Raw genomic sequence first — 18,615 nt, 5'->3', positions numbered from 1 at the left:
CCCTATGCCCCAAGCACTCTCCCCGTACCCCTGCTCTCTCCCCGTACCCCAGCCCTCTCCCCATACCTCAGTTCTCTCCCCATACCCCAGCTCTCTCCCCATACCCCAGCTCTCTGCCCATACCCCTGTGCACTCTCCATACCCCAGCTCTCCACCCATACCCCAGCTCGCGCCCCATACCCCAGCATTTTCCCCATACCCCCAGCTCTCCTACCATACCCCAGTCCTCTCCCCATACCCCTGCATGCTCCCCATACCCCAGCTCTCTCCCCATACCCCAGCTCTCTCCCCATACCCCAGCTCTCTCCCCATACTCTTGAGCGCTCACCATATCCCAGCTCACTCCTCATACCCCTGCTCTCCCCATACCTGAGTTCTCTCCCCTTACACCAGCACTGTCCCTATACCCCAATTATCTCCCCATACCCCAGTTCTCTCAACATATCCCAGCTCTCTCCCCATACCCCTGCTCATGTCCCCCGCCCCAGCTCACTCCCCATACCCCAGCTCTCTCCCCATACCCCTGCTCTCTCCTCATACCCCTGCTCTGTCCCTGTACCCCAGCCCTCTCCCCGTACCCCACCTTGCTCCACATATCCCAGCTCGCTACCTGTACCCCAGTCCTCTCCCCGTACCCCAGCTCTCTCCCCTGAAAACCATACTCTCCCCATACCCCTGCACTCTCTCCATACCCCAGATCACTCCCTATGCTCCAGCTCACTCCCCATACCCCTTCTCGCTCCCCTTACCCCAGCTCTTTCTCCATACCCCAGCTTGCTCCCCATACACCAGCCCTCTCCCCATACCCTAATTCTCTCCCCGTACCCCAGCCCTCCCCCCGTTCCCCAGCCCTCTCCCCGTACCCCAACTCTCTCCCCATACTCCGGCTCTCTCCCCATACCCCAGTCCTCTCCCCATACCCCAAATCTCTCCCAATACCCAGTCCTCTCTGCTTACCCCAGCTCTCTACCCATACTCCTGCTCACTCCCCTTACCCCAGTTCTCTCCACATACCCAGGCCCTCTCCCAATACCCGTACACTCTCCCCATACCCCAGCTCTCTCCCCATACCCCAGCTCTCTCCCCATACCCCAGTTCTCTCCACATACCCCAGCTCTCTCCCCATACCCCTGCTCTCCCCATACTTAAGCTCTCTCCCCTTACCCCAGCTCCCTCCCTATACCCCAGTCCTCTCCCCATACCCCAGCACTCTCTCCATAACCTAGCTCTCTCCACATACCCCAGCTCGCTCTCCATACCCCAGCTCACTACCCCACCCCTGCACTCTCCCCATACTTCTGCTCTCTCCTCACAACCCAGCTTGCTCCCCATGCCCCAGTTCTCTCCCCATGCCCCAGCTCTCTCCATATACCCCAGCTCGCTCGCCATACCCCAGCTTACTACACCACCCCTGCTCTCTCCCCATACCCCTGCTCTCTCCCCATACCCCAGCTTGTTCCCCATACCCCAGTTCTCTCCCCATACCCCAGCTTGTTCCCCATACCCCAGTTCTCTGCCCATACCCCAGCTTGCTTTCCATACCCCTGCTCTCTCCCCATACCCCTGCATGTTCCCCATACCCCTGCATGTTCCCCATACCCCTGCATGCTCCCCATACCCCTGCTCGCTCCCCATACCCCTGCATGCTACCCATTCCCCAGCTCTCTCCCATTCCCCAGCTCTCTCCCATTCCCCCTGTGCGCTACCCATTCCCAGCTTATTCCCCATACCCCTGCGCACTCCCCATACCCCAGCTCTGTCCCCTTACCCCAGCTCTCTCCCCATACCCCAGCACTCTCCCCATATCCCTACTCTCTCCCCATACCCCAGCTCTCTCCCCAATACACCAGCTCGCTCCCCATACCCCAGCACTCTCCCCATACCCCAGCTCTCTCCCCATACCCCAGCTCGCTCCCCATACTCCAGCTCTCTCCCCATACCCCAGGACTCTCCCCATACCCCAGCTCTCTCCCCATACCCCAGCGTAGATCCCCATACCCCTGCACTCTCCCCATACCGCAACACTCTCCCTATTCCCCAGGTCCCTCCCCATACTCCAGCTCTCTCCCTATACCCCAGTCCTCTCACCAGAACCCTGCTCTCTCCCCTTAAAACCACACTCTTACCATACTCCTGCATGCTCCCCATACCCCAGCACACTCCCCATGCCCCAGCTCTCTCCCCATACCCCTGCTCTCTCCCCATAACTCAGCTCACTCCCCCAGCCCTGCGAGCTCCCAATATTCCAGCTCGCTCTACATACCCCAGCTCGCTCCACATACCCCAGCTCTCTCCTCATACCCCAGCTCAGTCCCCATACAGCAGCTCACTACCCCACCTCTGCACTCTCCCCATACTCCTGCTTTACCCATACCCCTGCTCACTCCCCATATCCCAGCTCGCACCCCATACACCAGCTCTCTACCCATACCCCAGCTCACACCCCCACCCCTGCACTCTCCCCATACCCCTGCTCTCCCCATACCCCAGCTCTCTCCCTATATCACAGCTTGTTCCCCATATCCCAGCTCGCTCCCCGTACCCCAGATCTCTCCCCATGCCCCTTCTCACTCCCCATACCCCACCTCTATACCTCACCCCTGCACGCTCCCCACACACAACTTTCTCCCCATACCCCTGCTCCCTCCCCATACCCCTGCTCCCTCCCCATACCCCTGCTCCCTCCCCATATCCCAGCTCTCTCCCCATACCCCTGCTCCCTCCCCATACCCCTGCTCCCTCCCCATACCCCTGCTCCCTCCCCATACCCCTGCTCCCTCCCCATACCCCTGCTCCCTCCCCATATCCCAGCTCTCTCCCCATACCCCTGCTCACTCCTGATGCCCCAGCTCTCTCCCTATACCCCAGCCCTCTCCCCATGCCCCTTCTTGCTCCCCCTGTCCCAGCTCGCTCCCCATATCCCAACCGTCTCCCCATACCCCAGCTCTCTCCCCATACCCTAGCTCTCCCCCCAAAACCCAACTCTCCCCCCATACCCCAGCTTTCTCCCCATACCCCTGCACACTCCCCTTACCCCAGCTCTCTCCCCCACCCCTGCACTCTCCCCGTACCCCTGCTTGCTCCCCCTGCCCCAGCACGCTCCCCATACCCCAATCTTTCCCCCTACCACAACTCTCTCCCTACGCCCTAGCTCCAATCCCATACCCCTGCACGCTCCCCATACCCCACCTCTCTCCCCTTACCCCAGCTCTCTCCCACACCCCTGCACTCTCCCATACCCCAGCTCACTGCCCCTGCCCCAGCTCGCTCCCCATACCCCAACTCTCTCCCCCTACCACAACTCTCTCCCCATACCCCAGCTCTCTCCCCAACTCTCCCCCCATACCCCAGATTTCTCCCCATACCCCTGCACACTCCCCTTACCCCAGCTCTCTCCCCCACCCCTGCACTCTCCCCATACCCCTGCTTGCTCCCCCTGCCCCAGCACGCTCCCCATACCCCAATCTTTCCCCCTACCACAACTCTCTCCCCACGCCCTAGCTCCAATCCCATACCCCTGCACGCTCCCCATACCCCACCTCTCTCCCCTTACCCCAGCTCTCTCCCACACCCCTGCACTCTCCCACACCCCTGCACTCTCCCCATACCCCAGCTCACTGCCCCTGCCCCAGCTCGCTCTCCATACCCCAACTCTCTCCCCCTACCACAACTCTCTCCCCATACCCCAACTCTCTCCCCATACCCTAGCTTGCTCCCCCTGCCCCTGCTCTCTCCCCATACCCCAGTACACGCCCCATACCCCAGCTCTCTGCCCATACCCCAGCTCTCTGCCCATATCCCAGCTCTTTCCCCTTACCCCAGCTCTCTCCCCTTACCCCAGCTCTCTCCCCATGCCCCAAGTCGCTCCCCATACCCCAAGTCACTCCCTATACCCCAGCTTACTCCCCATACCCCAGCTTACTCTCCATACCCCAGCATGCTCCCCATGTCCCAGCTCTCTCCCCATATCCTAGTCGCTCCCATATCACTGCACGGTCCCCATACTCCAGCTCTCTCCCCTTACCCCTGCTCTCTACCCATACCCCAGCTGTCTCACCATACCCCTGCTCTCTCCCCATATCCCAACTCTCTCCCCATATCCTAGTCGCTCCCATATCACTGCACGGTCCCCATACTCCAGCTCTCTCCCCTTACCCCTGCTCTCTACCCATACCCCAGCTCTCTCCCCTTACCCCTGCTCTCTACCCATAGCCCAGCTGTCTCACCATACCCCTGCTCTCTCCCCATATCCCAACTCTCTCCCCGTATCCCTGCGCCCACCCCATACCCCAGCTTGCTTCTCATACCTCAGCTCTCTCCCCATACCCGGCTCTCTCCCCATACCCCAGCTCTCTCCCCATACCCCAGTCCTCTCCCCATACCTTAGTCCTCTCTCCATACCTGAGCACCCACCCCATACCCCAGCTTGCTCCCCGTATCCCAGCTGTCTCCCCATACCTCTGCACACTCGACATACCCCAGCTCTCTACCCATACCCCAGTCCTCTCCCCATAATCCAGCTCCCACCCCATACCCCTGCTCTCCCCATACCCCAGCTCCCATTCCATACCCTAACTTGCTCTCCATATCCCAGCACTCTCCCCATACCCCAGCTCTCTATGCATACCCCATGTTGCTCCCCATACCCCAGCTCCCTGCCCATATCCCAGCTCCCTGCCCATACCCCAGCTCCCTGACCATACCCCAGCTCCCTGACCATACCCCAGCTCTCTGACCATAACCCAGTTCTCTCTGCATACCCCATGTTGCTCCCCATATACCAGCTCCCTGCCCATTCCCCAGCTCCCTGCCCATTCCCCAGCTCCCTGCCCATACCCCAGCTCCCTGACCATACCCCAGCTCCCTGACCATACCCCAGCTCTCTGACCATAACCCAGTTCTCTCTGCATACCCCATGTTGCTCCCCATATACCAGCTCCCTGCCCATTCCCCAGCTCCCTGCCCATACTCCAGCTCCCTGCCAATACCTGTGCTGTCAACCCATATCCCAGCTCCCTGCCCATTCCCCAGCTCCCTGCCCATATCTCAGCTCACTGTCCATACCCCAGCTTGCTCCACATACTCCAGCTCTCTCCCGATAGCCCAGTCCCCATACCCCATACCCCAGTTTTACTCATCGAGTCGTGAGTTCATGGAATGCCCTGCCAGGAGCAGTGGTGGACTCTCCCTCTTTATGGGCATTTAAACGGGCATTGGATAGGCATATGGAGGATAGTGGGCTAGTGTAGGTTAGGTGGGCTTGGATCGGTGCAACATCGAGGGCCAAAGAGCTTGTACTGCGCTGTATTTTTCTATGTTCTATATTCTATGTTCCTCTCCCCATACTCCAGCTTCCACCCCACACCCCTGCTCTCCCCATACCCCAGCTCCCTTTCCATACCCTAGCTTGCTCCCCATACCCCAGCACTCTCCCCATACCCCAGCTCTCTCTGCATACGCCATGTTGCTCCCCATATCCCAGCACTCTCCCCATACCCCTGCACGCCCCCCATAGCCCTGCTCTCTCCCCATAACACAGCTCCCTGCCCATACCCCAGCTCCCTGCCCATACCCCAGCTCCCTGCCCATTCCCCAGCTCCCTGCCCATATCCCAGCTCCCTGCCCATATCCCAGCTCCCTGCCCAAATCCCAGCTCCCTGCCCATACCCCAGCTCCCTGCCCATTCCCCAGCTCCCTGCCCATATCCCAGCTCCCTGCCCATATCCCAGCTCCCTGCCCAAATCCCAGCTCCCTGCCCAAATCCCAGCTCCCTGCCCATATCCCAGCTCCCTGTCCATATCCCAGCTCCCTGCCCATATCCCAGCTCCCTGCCCATATCCCAGCTCCCTGCCCATACCCCAGCTCCCTGCCCATACCCCAGCTCCCTGCCCAAATCCCAGCTCCCTGGCCATATCCCAGCTCCCTGCCCAAATCTTAGCTCCCTGCCCATATAGAACATAGAACATAGAAGAATACAGCGCAGTACAGGCCCTTTGGCCCTCGATGTTGCGCCGATCCAAGCCCTCCTAACCTACACTAACCCACTATCCTCCATATGCCTATCCAATGCCCACTTAAATGCCCTTAAAGAGGGAGAGACCACCACTGCTCCTGGCAGGGCATTCCATGAACTCACAACTCGCTGAGTAAAGAACCTACCCCTAACATCTGTCCTATACCTATCACCCCTTAATTTAAAGCTATGCCCCCTTGTAGTAGCTGACTCCATACGTGGAAAAAGGTTCTCATGGTCAACCCTATCTAAACCCTAATCATCTTGTACACCTCTATCAAGTCACCCCAAAACCTTATTTTCTCCAATGAAAACAGCCCCAAGTGCCTCAGCGTTTCCTCATATGATCTTCCGACCATGCCAGGCAACATCCTGGTAAACCTCCTCTGCACCCGTTCCAATGCCTCCACATCCTTCCTATAATATGGCGACCAAAACTGCACACAATACTCCAGATGCGGCCGCACCAGAGTCTTATACAACTGCAGCATGACCTCAGGACTCCGGAACTCAATTCCTCTACCAGTAAAAGCCAGTATGCCATATGCCTTCTTCACTGCACTATTTACCTGGGTGGCAACTTTCAGAGATCTGTGTACATGGACACCAAGATCCCTCTGCTTATCCACAGTGCCAAGTATCCGACCATTAGCCCAGTACCCCATCTTTTTATTACTCTTACCAAAGTGAATCACCTCACACTTAGCTACATTGAACTCCATTTGCCACCTTTCTGCCCAGCTCTGCAGCTTATCTATATCTCGCTGTAACCTGCCACATCCTTCCTCACTGTCAACAACTCCACCGACTTTTGTATCATCCGCAAACTTGCTCACCTAACCTTCTAACCCTTCCTCCAGGTCATTTATAAAAATGACAAACAGCAATGGTCCCAAAACAGATCCTTGCGGAACACCGCTAGTAACTGCACTCCAAGATGAACCTTTACCATCAACTACTACCCTCTGTCTTCTTCCAGCCAGCCAATTCCTAATCCAAACCTCCAACAATATCCCAGCTCCCTGCCCATTCTCCAGCTTCCTGCCCAGTCTCCAGCTCCCTGCCCATTCCCCAGCTCCCTGCCCATTCCCCAGCTCCCTGCCCATACCCCAGCTCCCTGACCATACCCCAGCTCCCTGACCATACCCCAGCTCTCTGACCATAACCCAGTTCTCTCTGCATACCCCATGTTGCTCCCCATATACCAGCTCCCTGCCCATTCCCCAGCTCCCTGCCCATACTCCAGCTCCCTGCCAATACCTGTGCTGTCAACCCATATCCCAGCTCCCTGCCCATTCCCCAGCTCCCTGCCCATATCTCAGCTCACTGTCCATACCCCAGCTTGCTCCACATACTCCAGCTCTCTCCCGATAGCCCAGTCCCCATACCCCATACCCCAGTTTTACTCATCGAGTCGTGAGTTCATGGAATGCCCTGCCAGGAGCAGTGGTGGACTCTCCCTCTTTATGGGCATTTAAACGGGCATTGGATAGGCATATGGAGGATAGTGGGCTAGTGTAGGTTAGGTGGGCTTGGATCGGTGCAACATCGAGGGCCAAAGAGCTTGTACTGCGCTGTATTTTTCTATGTTCTATATTCTATGTTCCTCTCCCCATACTCCAGCTTCCACCCCACACCCCTGCTCTCCCCATACCCCAGCTCCCTTTCCATACCCTAGCTTGCTCCCCATACCCCAGCACTCTCCCCATACCCCAGCTCTCTCTGCATACGCCATGTTGCTCCCCATATCCCAGCACTCTCCCCATACCCCTGCACGCCCCCCATAGCCCTGCTCTCTCCCCATAACACAGCTCCCTGCCCATACCCCAGCTCCCTGCCCATACCCCAGCTCCCTGCCCATTCCCCAGCTCCCTGCCCATATCCCAGCTCCCTGCCCATATCCCAGCTCCCTGCCCAAATCCCAGCTCCCTGCCCAAATCCCAGCTCCCTGCCCATATCCCAGCTCCCTGTCCATATCCCAGCTCCCTGCCCATATCCCAGCTCCCTGCCCATATCCCAGCTCCCTGCCCATACCCCAGCTCCCTGCCCATACCCCAGCTCCCTGCCCAAATCCCAGCTCCCTGGCCATATCCCAGCTCCCTGCCCAAATCTTAGCTCCCTGCCCATATAGAACATAGAACATAGAAGAATACAGCGCAGTACAGGCCCTTTGGCCCTCGATGTTGCGCCGATCCAAGCCCTCCTAACCTACACTAACCCACTATCCTCCATATGCCTATCCAATGCCCACTTAAATGCCCTTAAAGAGGGAGAGTCCACCACTGCTCCTGGCAGGGCATTCCATGAACTCACAACTCGCTGAGTAAAGAACCTACCCCTAACATCTGTCCTATACCTATCACCCCTTAATTTAAAGCTATGCCCCCTTGTAGTAGCTGACTCCATACGTGGAAAAAGGTTCTCATGGTCAACCCTATCTAAACCCTAATCATCTTGTACACCTCTATCAAGTCACCCCAAAACCTTATTTTCTCCAATGAAAACAGCCCCAAGTGCCTCAGCGTTTCCTCATATGATCTTCCGACCATGCCAGGCAACATCCTGGTAAACCTCCTCTGCACCCGTTCCAATGCCTCCACATCCTTCCTATAATATGGCGACCAAAACTGCACACAATACTCCAGGTGCGGCCGCACCAGAGTCTTATACAACTGCAGCATGACCTCAGGACTCCGGAACTCAATTCCTCTACCAGTAAAAGCCAGTATGCCATATGCCTTCTTCACTGCACTATTTACCTGGGTGGCAACTTTCAGAGATCTGTGTACATGGACACCAAGATCCCTCTGCTTATCCACAGTGCCAAGTATCCGACCATTAGCCCAGTACCCCATCTTTTTATTACTCTTACCAAAGTGAATCACCTCACACTTAGCTACATTGAACTCCATTTGCCACCTTTCTGCCCAGCTCTGCAGCTTATCTATATCTCGCTGTAACCTGCCACATCCTTCCTCACTGTCAACAACTCCACCGACTTTTGTATCATCCGCAAACTTGCTCACCCAACCTTCTAACCCTTCCTCCAGGTCATTTATAAAAATGACAAACAGCAATGGTCCCAAAACAGATCCTTGCGGAACACCGCTAGTAACTGCACTCCAAGATGAACCTTTACCATCAACTACTACCCTCTGTCTTCTTCCAGCCAGCCAATTCCTAATCCAAACCTCCAACAATATCCCAGCTCCCTGCCCATTCTCCAGCTTCCTGCCCAGTCTCCAGCTCCCTGCCCATTCCCCAGCTCCCTGCCCATTCCCTAGCTCCCTGCCCATTCCCCAGCTTCCTGCCCAGTCCCCAGCTCCCTGCCCATATCCCAGCACCCTGCCCATATCCCAACTCCCGCCCATATCCCTGCTCCCTGCCCATACTCCAGCTCCCTGCCCATACCCCAAATCTCTCCCATACCCTACCCTCTCCCCATACCCCAACTCTCTCCTCATACCCCAGTCCTCTCCCCATACTCCAGCTCCCACCCACACCCCTGCTCTCCTAATACCCCATCTCCCATCCCATACCCTCACTTGCTCCCCATATTCCAGCTCTCTCCCATACCCCAGCTTGCTCCCCATACCCCAACTCTCTCCCCATACCCCTACACAACCCCCATACCCCTGTGCAGCCCCCATACTCCTGCTCTCTCCCCATAACCCAGATTCTCCCCATACCCAAACTCGCTGCCCATACTCCAGCTCCCTGCCCATAACCCAGCTTCCTGCCAATATCCCAGCTCACTGCCCATACCTGTGCTCTCAGCCCATATCTCAGCTCCCTGCCCATATCCCAGCTCCCTTCCCATACCCCAGCTCTCTTCCCAAACCCCAGCTCCCTGCCCATATCCCAGCTCCCTGCCCAAATCCCAGCTCCCTGCGCATACCCCAGCTCCCTGCGCATACCCCAGCTCCCTGCGCATACCCCAGCTCCCTGCCCATACCCCAGCTCTCTGCCCATACCCCAGCTCCCTGCCCATACCCCAGCTCCCTGCCCATACCCCAGCTTCCTGCCCATACACCAGTTCCCTGCCTATACCTGTGCTCTCAGCCCATATCCCAGCTCCCTGCCCATATCCCAGCTCCCTGCCCAAATCCCAGCTCCCTGCCCATATCCCAGCTCCCTGCCCATATCCCAGCTCCCTGCCCCTATCCTAGCTCCCTGCCCCTATCCCAGCTCCCTGCCCCTATCCCAGCTCCCTGCCCCTATCCCAGCTCCCTGCCCCTATCCTAGCTCCCTGCCTGTATCCCAGCTCCTGCTCATTTCCCAGCTCTCTGCCTACACCCCAGCTCCCTGCCCGTATCCCAGCTCTCTGCCCATATCCCAGCTCCCTGCCCATATCCCAGCTCCCTGCCCGTATCCCAGCCCTCTGCCCATATCCCAGCTCCCTGCCCGTATCCCAGCCCTCTGCCCATATCCCAGCTCCCTGCCCGTATCCCAGCTCTCTGCCCATATCCCAGCTCCCTGCCCGTATCCCAGCTCTCTGCCCATATCCCAGCTCCCTGCCCGTATCCCAGCCCTCTGCCCATATCCCAGCTCCCTGCCCGTATCCCAGCCCTCTGCCCATATCCCAGCTCCCTGCCCGTATCCCAGCCCTCTGCCCATATCCCAGCTCCCTGCCCGTATCCCAGCTCTCTACCCATATCCCAGCTCCCTGCCCGTATCCCAGCCTTCTGCCCATATCCCAGCTCCCTGCCCGTATCCCAGCCCTCTGCCCATATCCCAGCTCCCTACCCATTTCCCAGATCCCTGCCCATATCCCAGCTCCCTGCCCATTTCCCAGATCCCTGCCCATATCCCTGCCTGTACCTTTGCTCTTAGCCCTACCATGTGACAGCGTTAGTGTCTAGAAATCGATTTCATTCTTAAAAATGTTTAGTGATGTGTCCTCCACTGTCTTTTTATGAATGATATTTGCCCAGGTTCTCCACCTTTCCTCATCTCAGTCCTAAGTGTCCTTCTCTGTATCCTGAGACTGTGATCGTGGGTTACGATGCAGGAGAAGGATCCTCCTGGCATCAAGTCTGTCAAAATGTTATATGTTTCAGTAAGATCCCCTCTCGCCCTTTTAAACTCCAGTGTGGACAGATACACTTGGCCCATTTGCTCCTGTATTGTTGCTTCTGTGACAGATGTGAGACATCCCAGGAATCAGACTGCTGATTATTCCCTGCTCTCCCTCTATGACATGTATTACCTATATTCGGTAAGCACCCCAAGGGACTGATTTGTCGACTGGGTGTGGGACCAGTTGTGAGACATTATCGCATGTAAGGCAGTGAAGTAATTATAGATGTATTACATCATACAATAAGACAAGGAGATATAAGGTTCAATTCTATTTAGTCTGAGATCTCCACCCAACCTCATGGAAATTGGGGGTGAACCCTCCCTTGCTTCTACCATTGAATGGCCATCCATAAGTCTCACTTGCGAAAGTTGCTCGCAAGTCAGAAAATGGGCAGCACTTTGTCCCCAAGCACGGCACCAGGAGCAATAGCCGCTTCGGGGACTATGTTCACTCCCAACATCAAGGAGTCATGGATGCAAAAGTAAGTAAGAGTGAGAGAGAGAGATCTTAACAGGATCAGGACAGAAGCCCTGGGAGCAAAGGCTGAGGCTGACAGGCTGGGGGAAAGGGAACCGACCTGGGGAAGTACTTGGATACTTTTGCTGCGCATGTGTCTCAATTAATTTGCCCACTTTATTGCCTCAATTTGTCCATGGGTGAGCATATTTCCTGCAACTCTCCCTTTGCTGGTAAAATTGCAACAGGGTCCATCTCCAGCTGCTTCATCAATGACCTTCCCTCCATCATAAGGGCCGATGTGGGATGTTTGCCGACGATTGGACAATGTTCAGCACCATTCATGACTTCTCAGTAGCTGAAGCAGACCATGAACGTATGCAGCAAGAGCTGAACAATATCCTGGCTTCTGCTGGTCATAGACAAACAGCATTCAAGTGCCAGGAAATGACCAATTCCAATAAAAGAGGACTATCATCACTGAAGTCCTCCATTATCAACATCCAGAAACTGAATGGACTTGCCACATAAATATAGTGGTTACAACAGTAGCTCAGAGGCTAGGAATCCTGTAGTGAGTAATTCACCAACTGACTCCACCAAGGCCTACATCAAAAGGTCTTAGTGCCTTCCTTGCATTGCTTGTAGTCAAGTGGAGCAGAGGTACTTCTTAGGCGAAATGTTAAAGCTACCCATAAATAACTACCCCACTTCAAAATCAGAACCACCTCTCCGATAAAGCAAAGGACTGAAGATGCTGGAGATCTGAAACGTATATAGAAATTACCAGAGAAACTCAGCAGGTCTGGCAGCATCTATGGACTGTTACAAGTCTGGTGACTCTTATCAAAATTGATAGTAGAAAAGAAGTGGCATTTATGCCGAAGACAAAAGGGGTCAGGTGCATGAATATGTGGAGATGGAACCCAGAGAATGGGAGATATGAAAGGCGTAGACAAACAAGAGGCTTGTTGACAGTAAGCCAAGACAGAAGGGAAGCTGAATAAGTGATAATGAGAATTTGCTGGAAAAAAACAGCAGGTCTGACAGCACCTGTAGAGAGAAATCAGATTTAACATTTCAGGTCCACTGACCCTTCCCCCAGAACTGAATCAGGGTCACTTGTCCCGAAACGTTAACTCTGATTTCTCTGCACAGATGCTGCCAGACCTGCTGAGCTTTTCCAGCAATTTCTGTTTTTGCTTCTGATTTGCAGCGTTCACAGCTCTTTCAGTTTTTATTAAGTGATAATGAGCACCAAGAGTAGGAAAGAATAGGTAGGCGGCGCAGAAAGCAACCCATGTCATGATATGTGTGGAGGTGGATAAAAATCATGGAAGGATTAAATCAGGCTTGAAAATGATTGAAATGGATGTTCAGTCCAAGAGACTGCAGGGTCCCTGAGCAACAGATGAGATGCTGTTCTTCCAGCTTGTGCTGAGCCTTGCTGGAGCACTGGTGGCTCTGCACCACCTCTCGGATTGTCACACCGCACTTGCAGTTGGAATCAGCCTTGCAATCCTGCCCCCTGTTTCAAAGTCAGAATCATTCCAATGATCCATCCCCAACGTCACCATCACTGCACTCACTTCACTCCTGTGCTTCCCTCCTCTCAAACCTCCAACCCTGGGCAATCAGAGCTTCACCCCTGCTTCACTCACTGAAAAATTGTTCCTTTGCTCAATTGAAGCCTACCTTATAGAGATCCTGTCTCATTCCTGAGTCCTGGGAGATACCTACCTTTTTGTGATCGCTAATCCACCCTGCAATTAAACCCCGTCCCCCTTTCCCAGGATGACTGACGCTTTCTAACTCTCTACCATTTAAATCCACAGCATTCAGGGGTCCTGGTCCCAACTAGAATCCCCCTGCCTGTCAGTGGAACCAATCGTCAGTGAGGCATACTGTAACACAGCAACCTGCTTCAATTGAAAACACCTCATTCAGTGTCCCTAAACAGGAAAGATCAGATTCTGTGAAGTGAATCATGTAAGAGTTTAACCAGTTTGAGAACTCTCAATCTTTGACTAAAGTTGTGGAAGGGTCAAGTGAGGTTTGTGCAGCACTCCTCCAATGCTACAAATTTAAAACTCCCATCCTCGCCTCCTCCCAGCTCTGTAACTTTTTCCTCCAACCTTTAAAAAAAAACTAAAGCTAAAATAACTAAAATCCAACAGCCTTTTGGGCAAAGTTTGTTGAGGTGTTGAAGGTTTAAAGCTCTTATTTTCTGCAAGCTAGCAATACAGGAAAAGGGCAACAAATAACAAAGCCCCAGGGAAAATCAGAGGCAATTTAACCTCCAATTCTCTCTGATTATGGATATTTATATCCAAGTTTTGTCTTCCCATCTCCAGTCATTTCAAATTCCTACAAAACAAAAGTCAATTAAAAAAGACCAGGGGGTGGGCGGTGCAATTTTGTTCTCCCATGTAAAGAGCGAGGACTAATACTTTCCAGGGGTCCAAGGTGGTGTCCTATTACATTGCAACCTCCCTTCATAAACAAAACCTCTATTCATTCATCTAAATCCATAATCTAATCACAGTAATGAGAAGCAGGGCAGCTTGCGAGCTGTAACTGGAACCAAGTGATGTTCAAGCTCTTCAACCTGTCCCTGCAGACTGTCTGGATTTCAGAAATAATGGGAAAGGTGATGTGTGCTGCAAGTTTCATTTTGAGAATTCCCAAGGCCAAAGCTGATTAATTCAACCATATACCTGAGAGGTGACCTTGTCGAGCGCCTGTGCAGACATCGGAGGCTGGCCTGTCTCTTTGCAGAAAGAATGAATGACAGAAGGGGCGAAACATGATTTCTATGTAACCTTTCACCTCCAAGGAATGTCCCAACTTTGGAACTGCCTTTTTGATGTGTGGTTGCTCTTGTTCTATCGACTCATGGAACCACCAATTTTCCTGCAGTTTCTCGAACAGCAGTGCAGTCCACGACCAGGTTACTGTTGGCCTTGTGACACTGGTTAATGGGGAGGTGGGTTGAGCCCTCATGTAAAGCATGGCCACTCTGACAGTGCAGAATTCCCTCTGCATTTAACGAGAGTGTCAAGGGGAAATGTGGCACATTGGTAATGTTACTTTACTATGGAGTCACAGAGTCATACGGCAGCGAAACAGACCCTTCAGTCCAACTCGTCTATGCCAACTAAGCTTCCCGAATTAAATTAGTCCTGTTTACTGGCATTTGGCCCATATCTTTCTAAACTTTTTCTATTCGTCTACCTTTCCAAATAACTTTCAAATGTTGTAACTCTACCTGCATCCACCATCTCCTCTGGCAGTTCCACAGACGAACTACACTGTGTGAAAATGTTGCCCCTCTGGTCGCTTTTAGATAGACTCATAGAGTCCTCCAGCAGGGAGACAGGCCCTTTGGACCCAAACTGGTCCATGCCGACCAAAATATCCATCCACGCTAACTCCCTTTCCCTGCACTTGGCCCATATCCTTCTAATGCTTCCCTATCCATGTATTTGTCCAAATGTCTTTTAAATGTTGTTAATGTCCCCACCTCAACCACTTCCTCTGGCAGCTCATTCAATATGCGTACCACCCTCTGTGTGAAAAAGTTGCCCCTCAGGTTCCCTTTTATTCTTTTCCCTCGAACCTAAAACTGATGCCCTCTAGTCCTCAATTCTTCAAACCTGGGAAAAAGACTGAGCGCATTCACTGTATCCATGCCTCTCATGATCTTATGATCCTCTGTAAGATCCTAACCCCACACCTCCCCAACCCCACACCCCCCACCCCTGTCTCCTACGCTCGAAAGAAAAAGATCCTACATTATCCGACCTCTCCCTAAAACTCAGACCCTTGAGTCCAGGTAACATCCTTGTAAATTTCTTCTATACTCTTTCTAGTTTAATAACATGCTTCCTATAATAAGGTGACCAAAACTGAACACACTCCAAGTGCAGCATCACCAACGTCCTGTATCACTGCAACATAATTTCCCAACTTCTATACTCAGTGCCCTGACTGATGAAGGCCAGTGTATCAAAAGCCTTCTTCATTACCCTGTCTACCTGTGACTCCATTTTCAGAGAACTGTGCACCTGAACTCCAAGGTCCCTCAGTTCCACTACACTCCTTAAGGCCCTACCATTCACCATGGAACTCCTACCTTGATTTGACTTTTCAGAATGTAAGACCTCACACTTATCTATATTAAACTCCCTTTGCCATTTCTTGGCCCACTTGCCCAGCTGATCAAGGTCCTGCTGCAATCTCTGATAATCCTCCTCACTATCCATGTTATCACTTATTTTAGTGTCATTGGCAAACTTACTAATCATGCCTTGCACATTCTCATCTAAATCATTGATATAGATAACAAACAGCAATGGGCCCAGCCCCGACCCCTGAGGCACTCCACTAGTCACAGCTGTCCAATCCAACAAGCATCCATCCACTACTACCCTCCGCTTCCCACCATCAAGCCAATTTTGGATCCAATTTGCCAGTTCCCTCAGATTCCATGCGATCTAACCTTCCAGAGCAGCATACCATGTGGAATCTTATCAAAGGCCTTGCTAAAATCCATATAGTCTATGTCTACCGCCCTACCCTCATCAACCTTCCTGGTCAATTCATCAAAGAACTCTAACAAATTTGTGAGGTTTGATCTGCCACAACAAAGCCATGCTGACTATTCCTAATCAAACCCTGTCTTTCCAAATGCGTGTATACCTTATCTCTCAGAATCTTACTGAAATCCACATAGACTATGTCTACTGCCCTGCCCTTGTCAACCTTCCTGGTCACTTCATCTAAGAACCCTAACAGATTTGTGAGGCATGATCTTCCACACACTGACTACTCCTAATCAAACTCTATCTTTCCAAATGCATGTATATCTTATCTCAGAATCTTCTCAAGTAACTTACCCACCACAGATGTTAAGTTTACTGGTTTACAGTTCCCAGGATTTCCTGTGCAGCCCTTCTTGAATAAGGGCACAACATTTGCTACCCTCCAGTCTTCCAGGACCTCACCCATTTCACCTCTCCCCTTAAAATCACATCTCCTAGTTTTAAATTGCCCAATTTAAAATTGACCTTTGCTAATTCACCTCATCTAAACCTCTCAGGATTTTGTAAATATAGTATATAAAGTTGATAGTTTATAAAGTTGAAAAATATGGTGCTGGAAAAACACAGCAGGCCAGGCAGCATCCGAGGAGCAGGAGAATCGACGTTATAAACACCAGTATTTCAGTGTCCCGGGATAATGCTGAGAGTGTGGTGCTGGAGAAGCACAGCAGGTCAGGGAGCATCAGAAGAGCAGGAGAATCGACATTTCGGGCATAAGCTCTTCATCAGGAAATATTACTCCTGATGAAGGGCTTATGCCAGGAACGTCAAATCTCCTGCTCCTTGGTTGCTGCCTAACCTGCTGTGCTTTTCCAGCACGACACTCTCGACTCTGATCTCCAGCATCTGCAGTCCTCACTTTCTCCCAAGAGTTGGGTTAGGGGTTCCCATCCCATCACTGCTGGATTCATATAGCTCGGAAAAAGACCTTCTGATCTAACCAGTCCATGCTGGCCATAATCCCAAAGTAAATTAGTTCCACTTGCAAGCATGATCAACAAATCTGGAATTTGAATCTGGTCTCAGTAATGATGTACTGACAACTACTATTGGTTGCTGTAAAAGCTCATCTGGTTCACTAATGTTTTGGGAAGGAAATCTGACTTCCTTACCTGGTCTGGTTGACATATGACTTCAGACTCCGTACAAGGTGCAGTTAAGAATAGGGAACAAACACAGACCTAGACATGTGAATGGAAGAATGAAGTTAAATACTCAAGGGGAACTTGTGCCTGAGAGGTAGGAGGACTGCCCACTGTGTAAAAGTGGTGTTCTGGAGTCACCTTGACATCTGTGGAACTAAGAGAACGAGGCAGTATCTTATTCTATCAAAACAAGAAATAGATATTTCTTGCCAGGCTTTATGTCTCCAAGTTGTCCTATTTCCGACCATTTCTTTCCTATTAAACAAACATCAATTGCAACATTTTATCTTCTTATGGAAATGGGCTGTTTCTTTCCATGGGAAGATATTTGAAAGGGAAGCTAAGAGGAGCAGAGACCATAATTGTGAATTGAGTTGTTCTTTCGTGTGCAGAAGAGAGAGAATTATGAGACAGCTGGTTGTCAGACCCACTGACGTTGTTTTTTTTGTTGTCTGCCTTTCAAACCCAGGCCTTCCCAGCCTCTGTTGGACCGCAGTGTCCCTGACTTCACTGCTTTCACCTCAGTAGAAGATTGGCTCAGTGCAATCAAGATGAGTCAGTACAGAGAGAACTTCCTCAACTCTGGATTCACATCTCTGCAGCTGTGCATGCAGATGACATCTGAGTGAGTATCACATCAAATCAGGGTTGGTTAAAAGAGGCCAATTGGCCCATTCCTTTCAGAATACTGGTAGTTGCCTTCTAGCCAAACCTCGCTTAATAGAAAATTGCTTAATAGAAATAATGGAGCATATGGGAAAAGTAGGGTTCGGGGCAGACCAGCAGCAAATATCACTCACGATCACTCAACAATCACCCAGAAGTGTAACGCAAAGTATAGCACAGCCCGAATGAAGTTTGAAATCATATTTATTAACAAAACAAAAGTATTAATTTTATATTAGATTACTTACAGTGTGGAAACAGGCCCTTCGGCCCAACAAGTCCACACTGCCCCGCCGAAGCGCAACCCACCCATACCCCTACATTTACCCCTTACCTAACAATACAGGCAATTTAGATTGGCCAATTCACCTGACCTGCACCTCTTTGGACTGTGGGAGGAAACCGGAGCACCCGGAGGAAACCCACGCAGACACGGGGAGAATGTGCAAACTCCACACAGACAGTCGCCTGAGGTGGGAATTGAACCCAGGTCTCTGGCGCTGTGAGGCAGCAGTGCTAACCACTGTGCCACCGTGCCGCCCGTGACAAGTAAATTTAACACAATGCATTTAAAAATGTAAGAAAGGAGCTTTCTATATAGTACCTCTCACCGAAAACTGACATTAGGCAGCTGACATTAGGGCATGT

The 18,615-nt window shown here is 52.4% G+C and overlaps 1 protein-coding gene across 3 annotated transcripts in view; it reads left to right on the top strand.

Moving 5' to 3' along the window:
- The window catches only part of ephb1 (EPH receptor B1), a 511,139-nt gene that overhangs the window by 473,929 nt on the left and 18,595 nt on the right, over positions 1-18,615 (top strand). For all 3 annotated transcript variants that reach the window (XR_011960959.1, XR_011960958.1, XM_072573215.1), the window contains exon 15: positions 17,771-17,926. Coding sequence is in view for 1 of the 3 variants with exons in the window: in XM_072573215.1 (XP_072429316.1) it covers positions 17,771-17,926 (156 nt within the window). In the remaining 2 variants the exon portion in view is untranslated. The remainder of the gene's footprint in view (positions 1-17,770; positions 17,927-18,615) is intronic.

The sequence above is a fragment of the Chiloscyllium punctatum genome, chromosome 6, assembly GCF_047496795.1.
Source record: "Chiloscyllium punctatum isolate Juve2018m chromosome 6, sChiPun1.3, whole genome shotgun sequence".
Lineage (NCBI taxonomy): Eukaryota > Metazoa > Chordata > Chondrichthyes > Orectolobiformes > Hemiscylliidae > Chiloscyllium > Chiloscyllium punctatum.
Note: the sequence above shows the minus strand (reverse complement) of the source record. Positions and strands in the feature narration are given on the sequence as shown.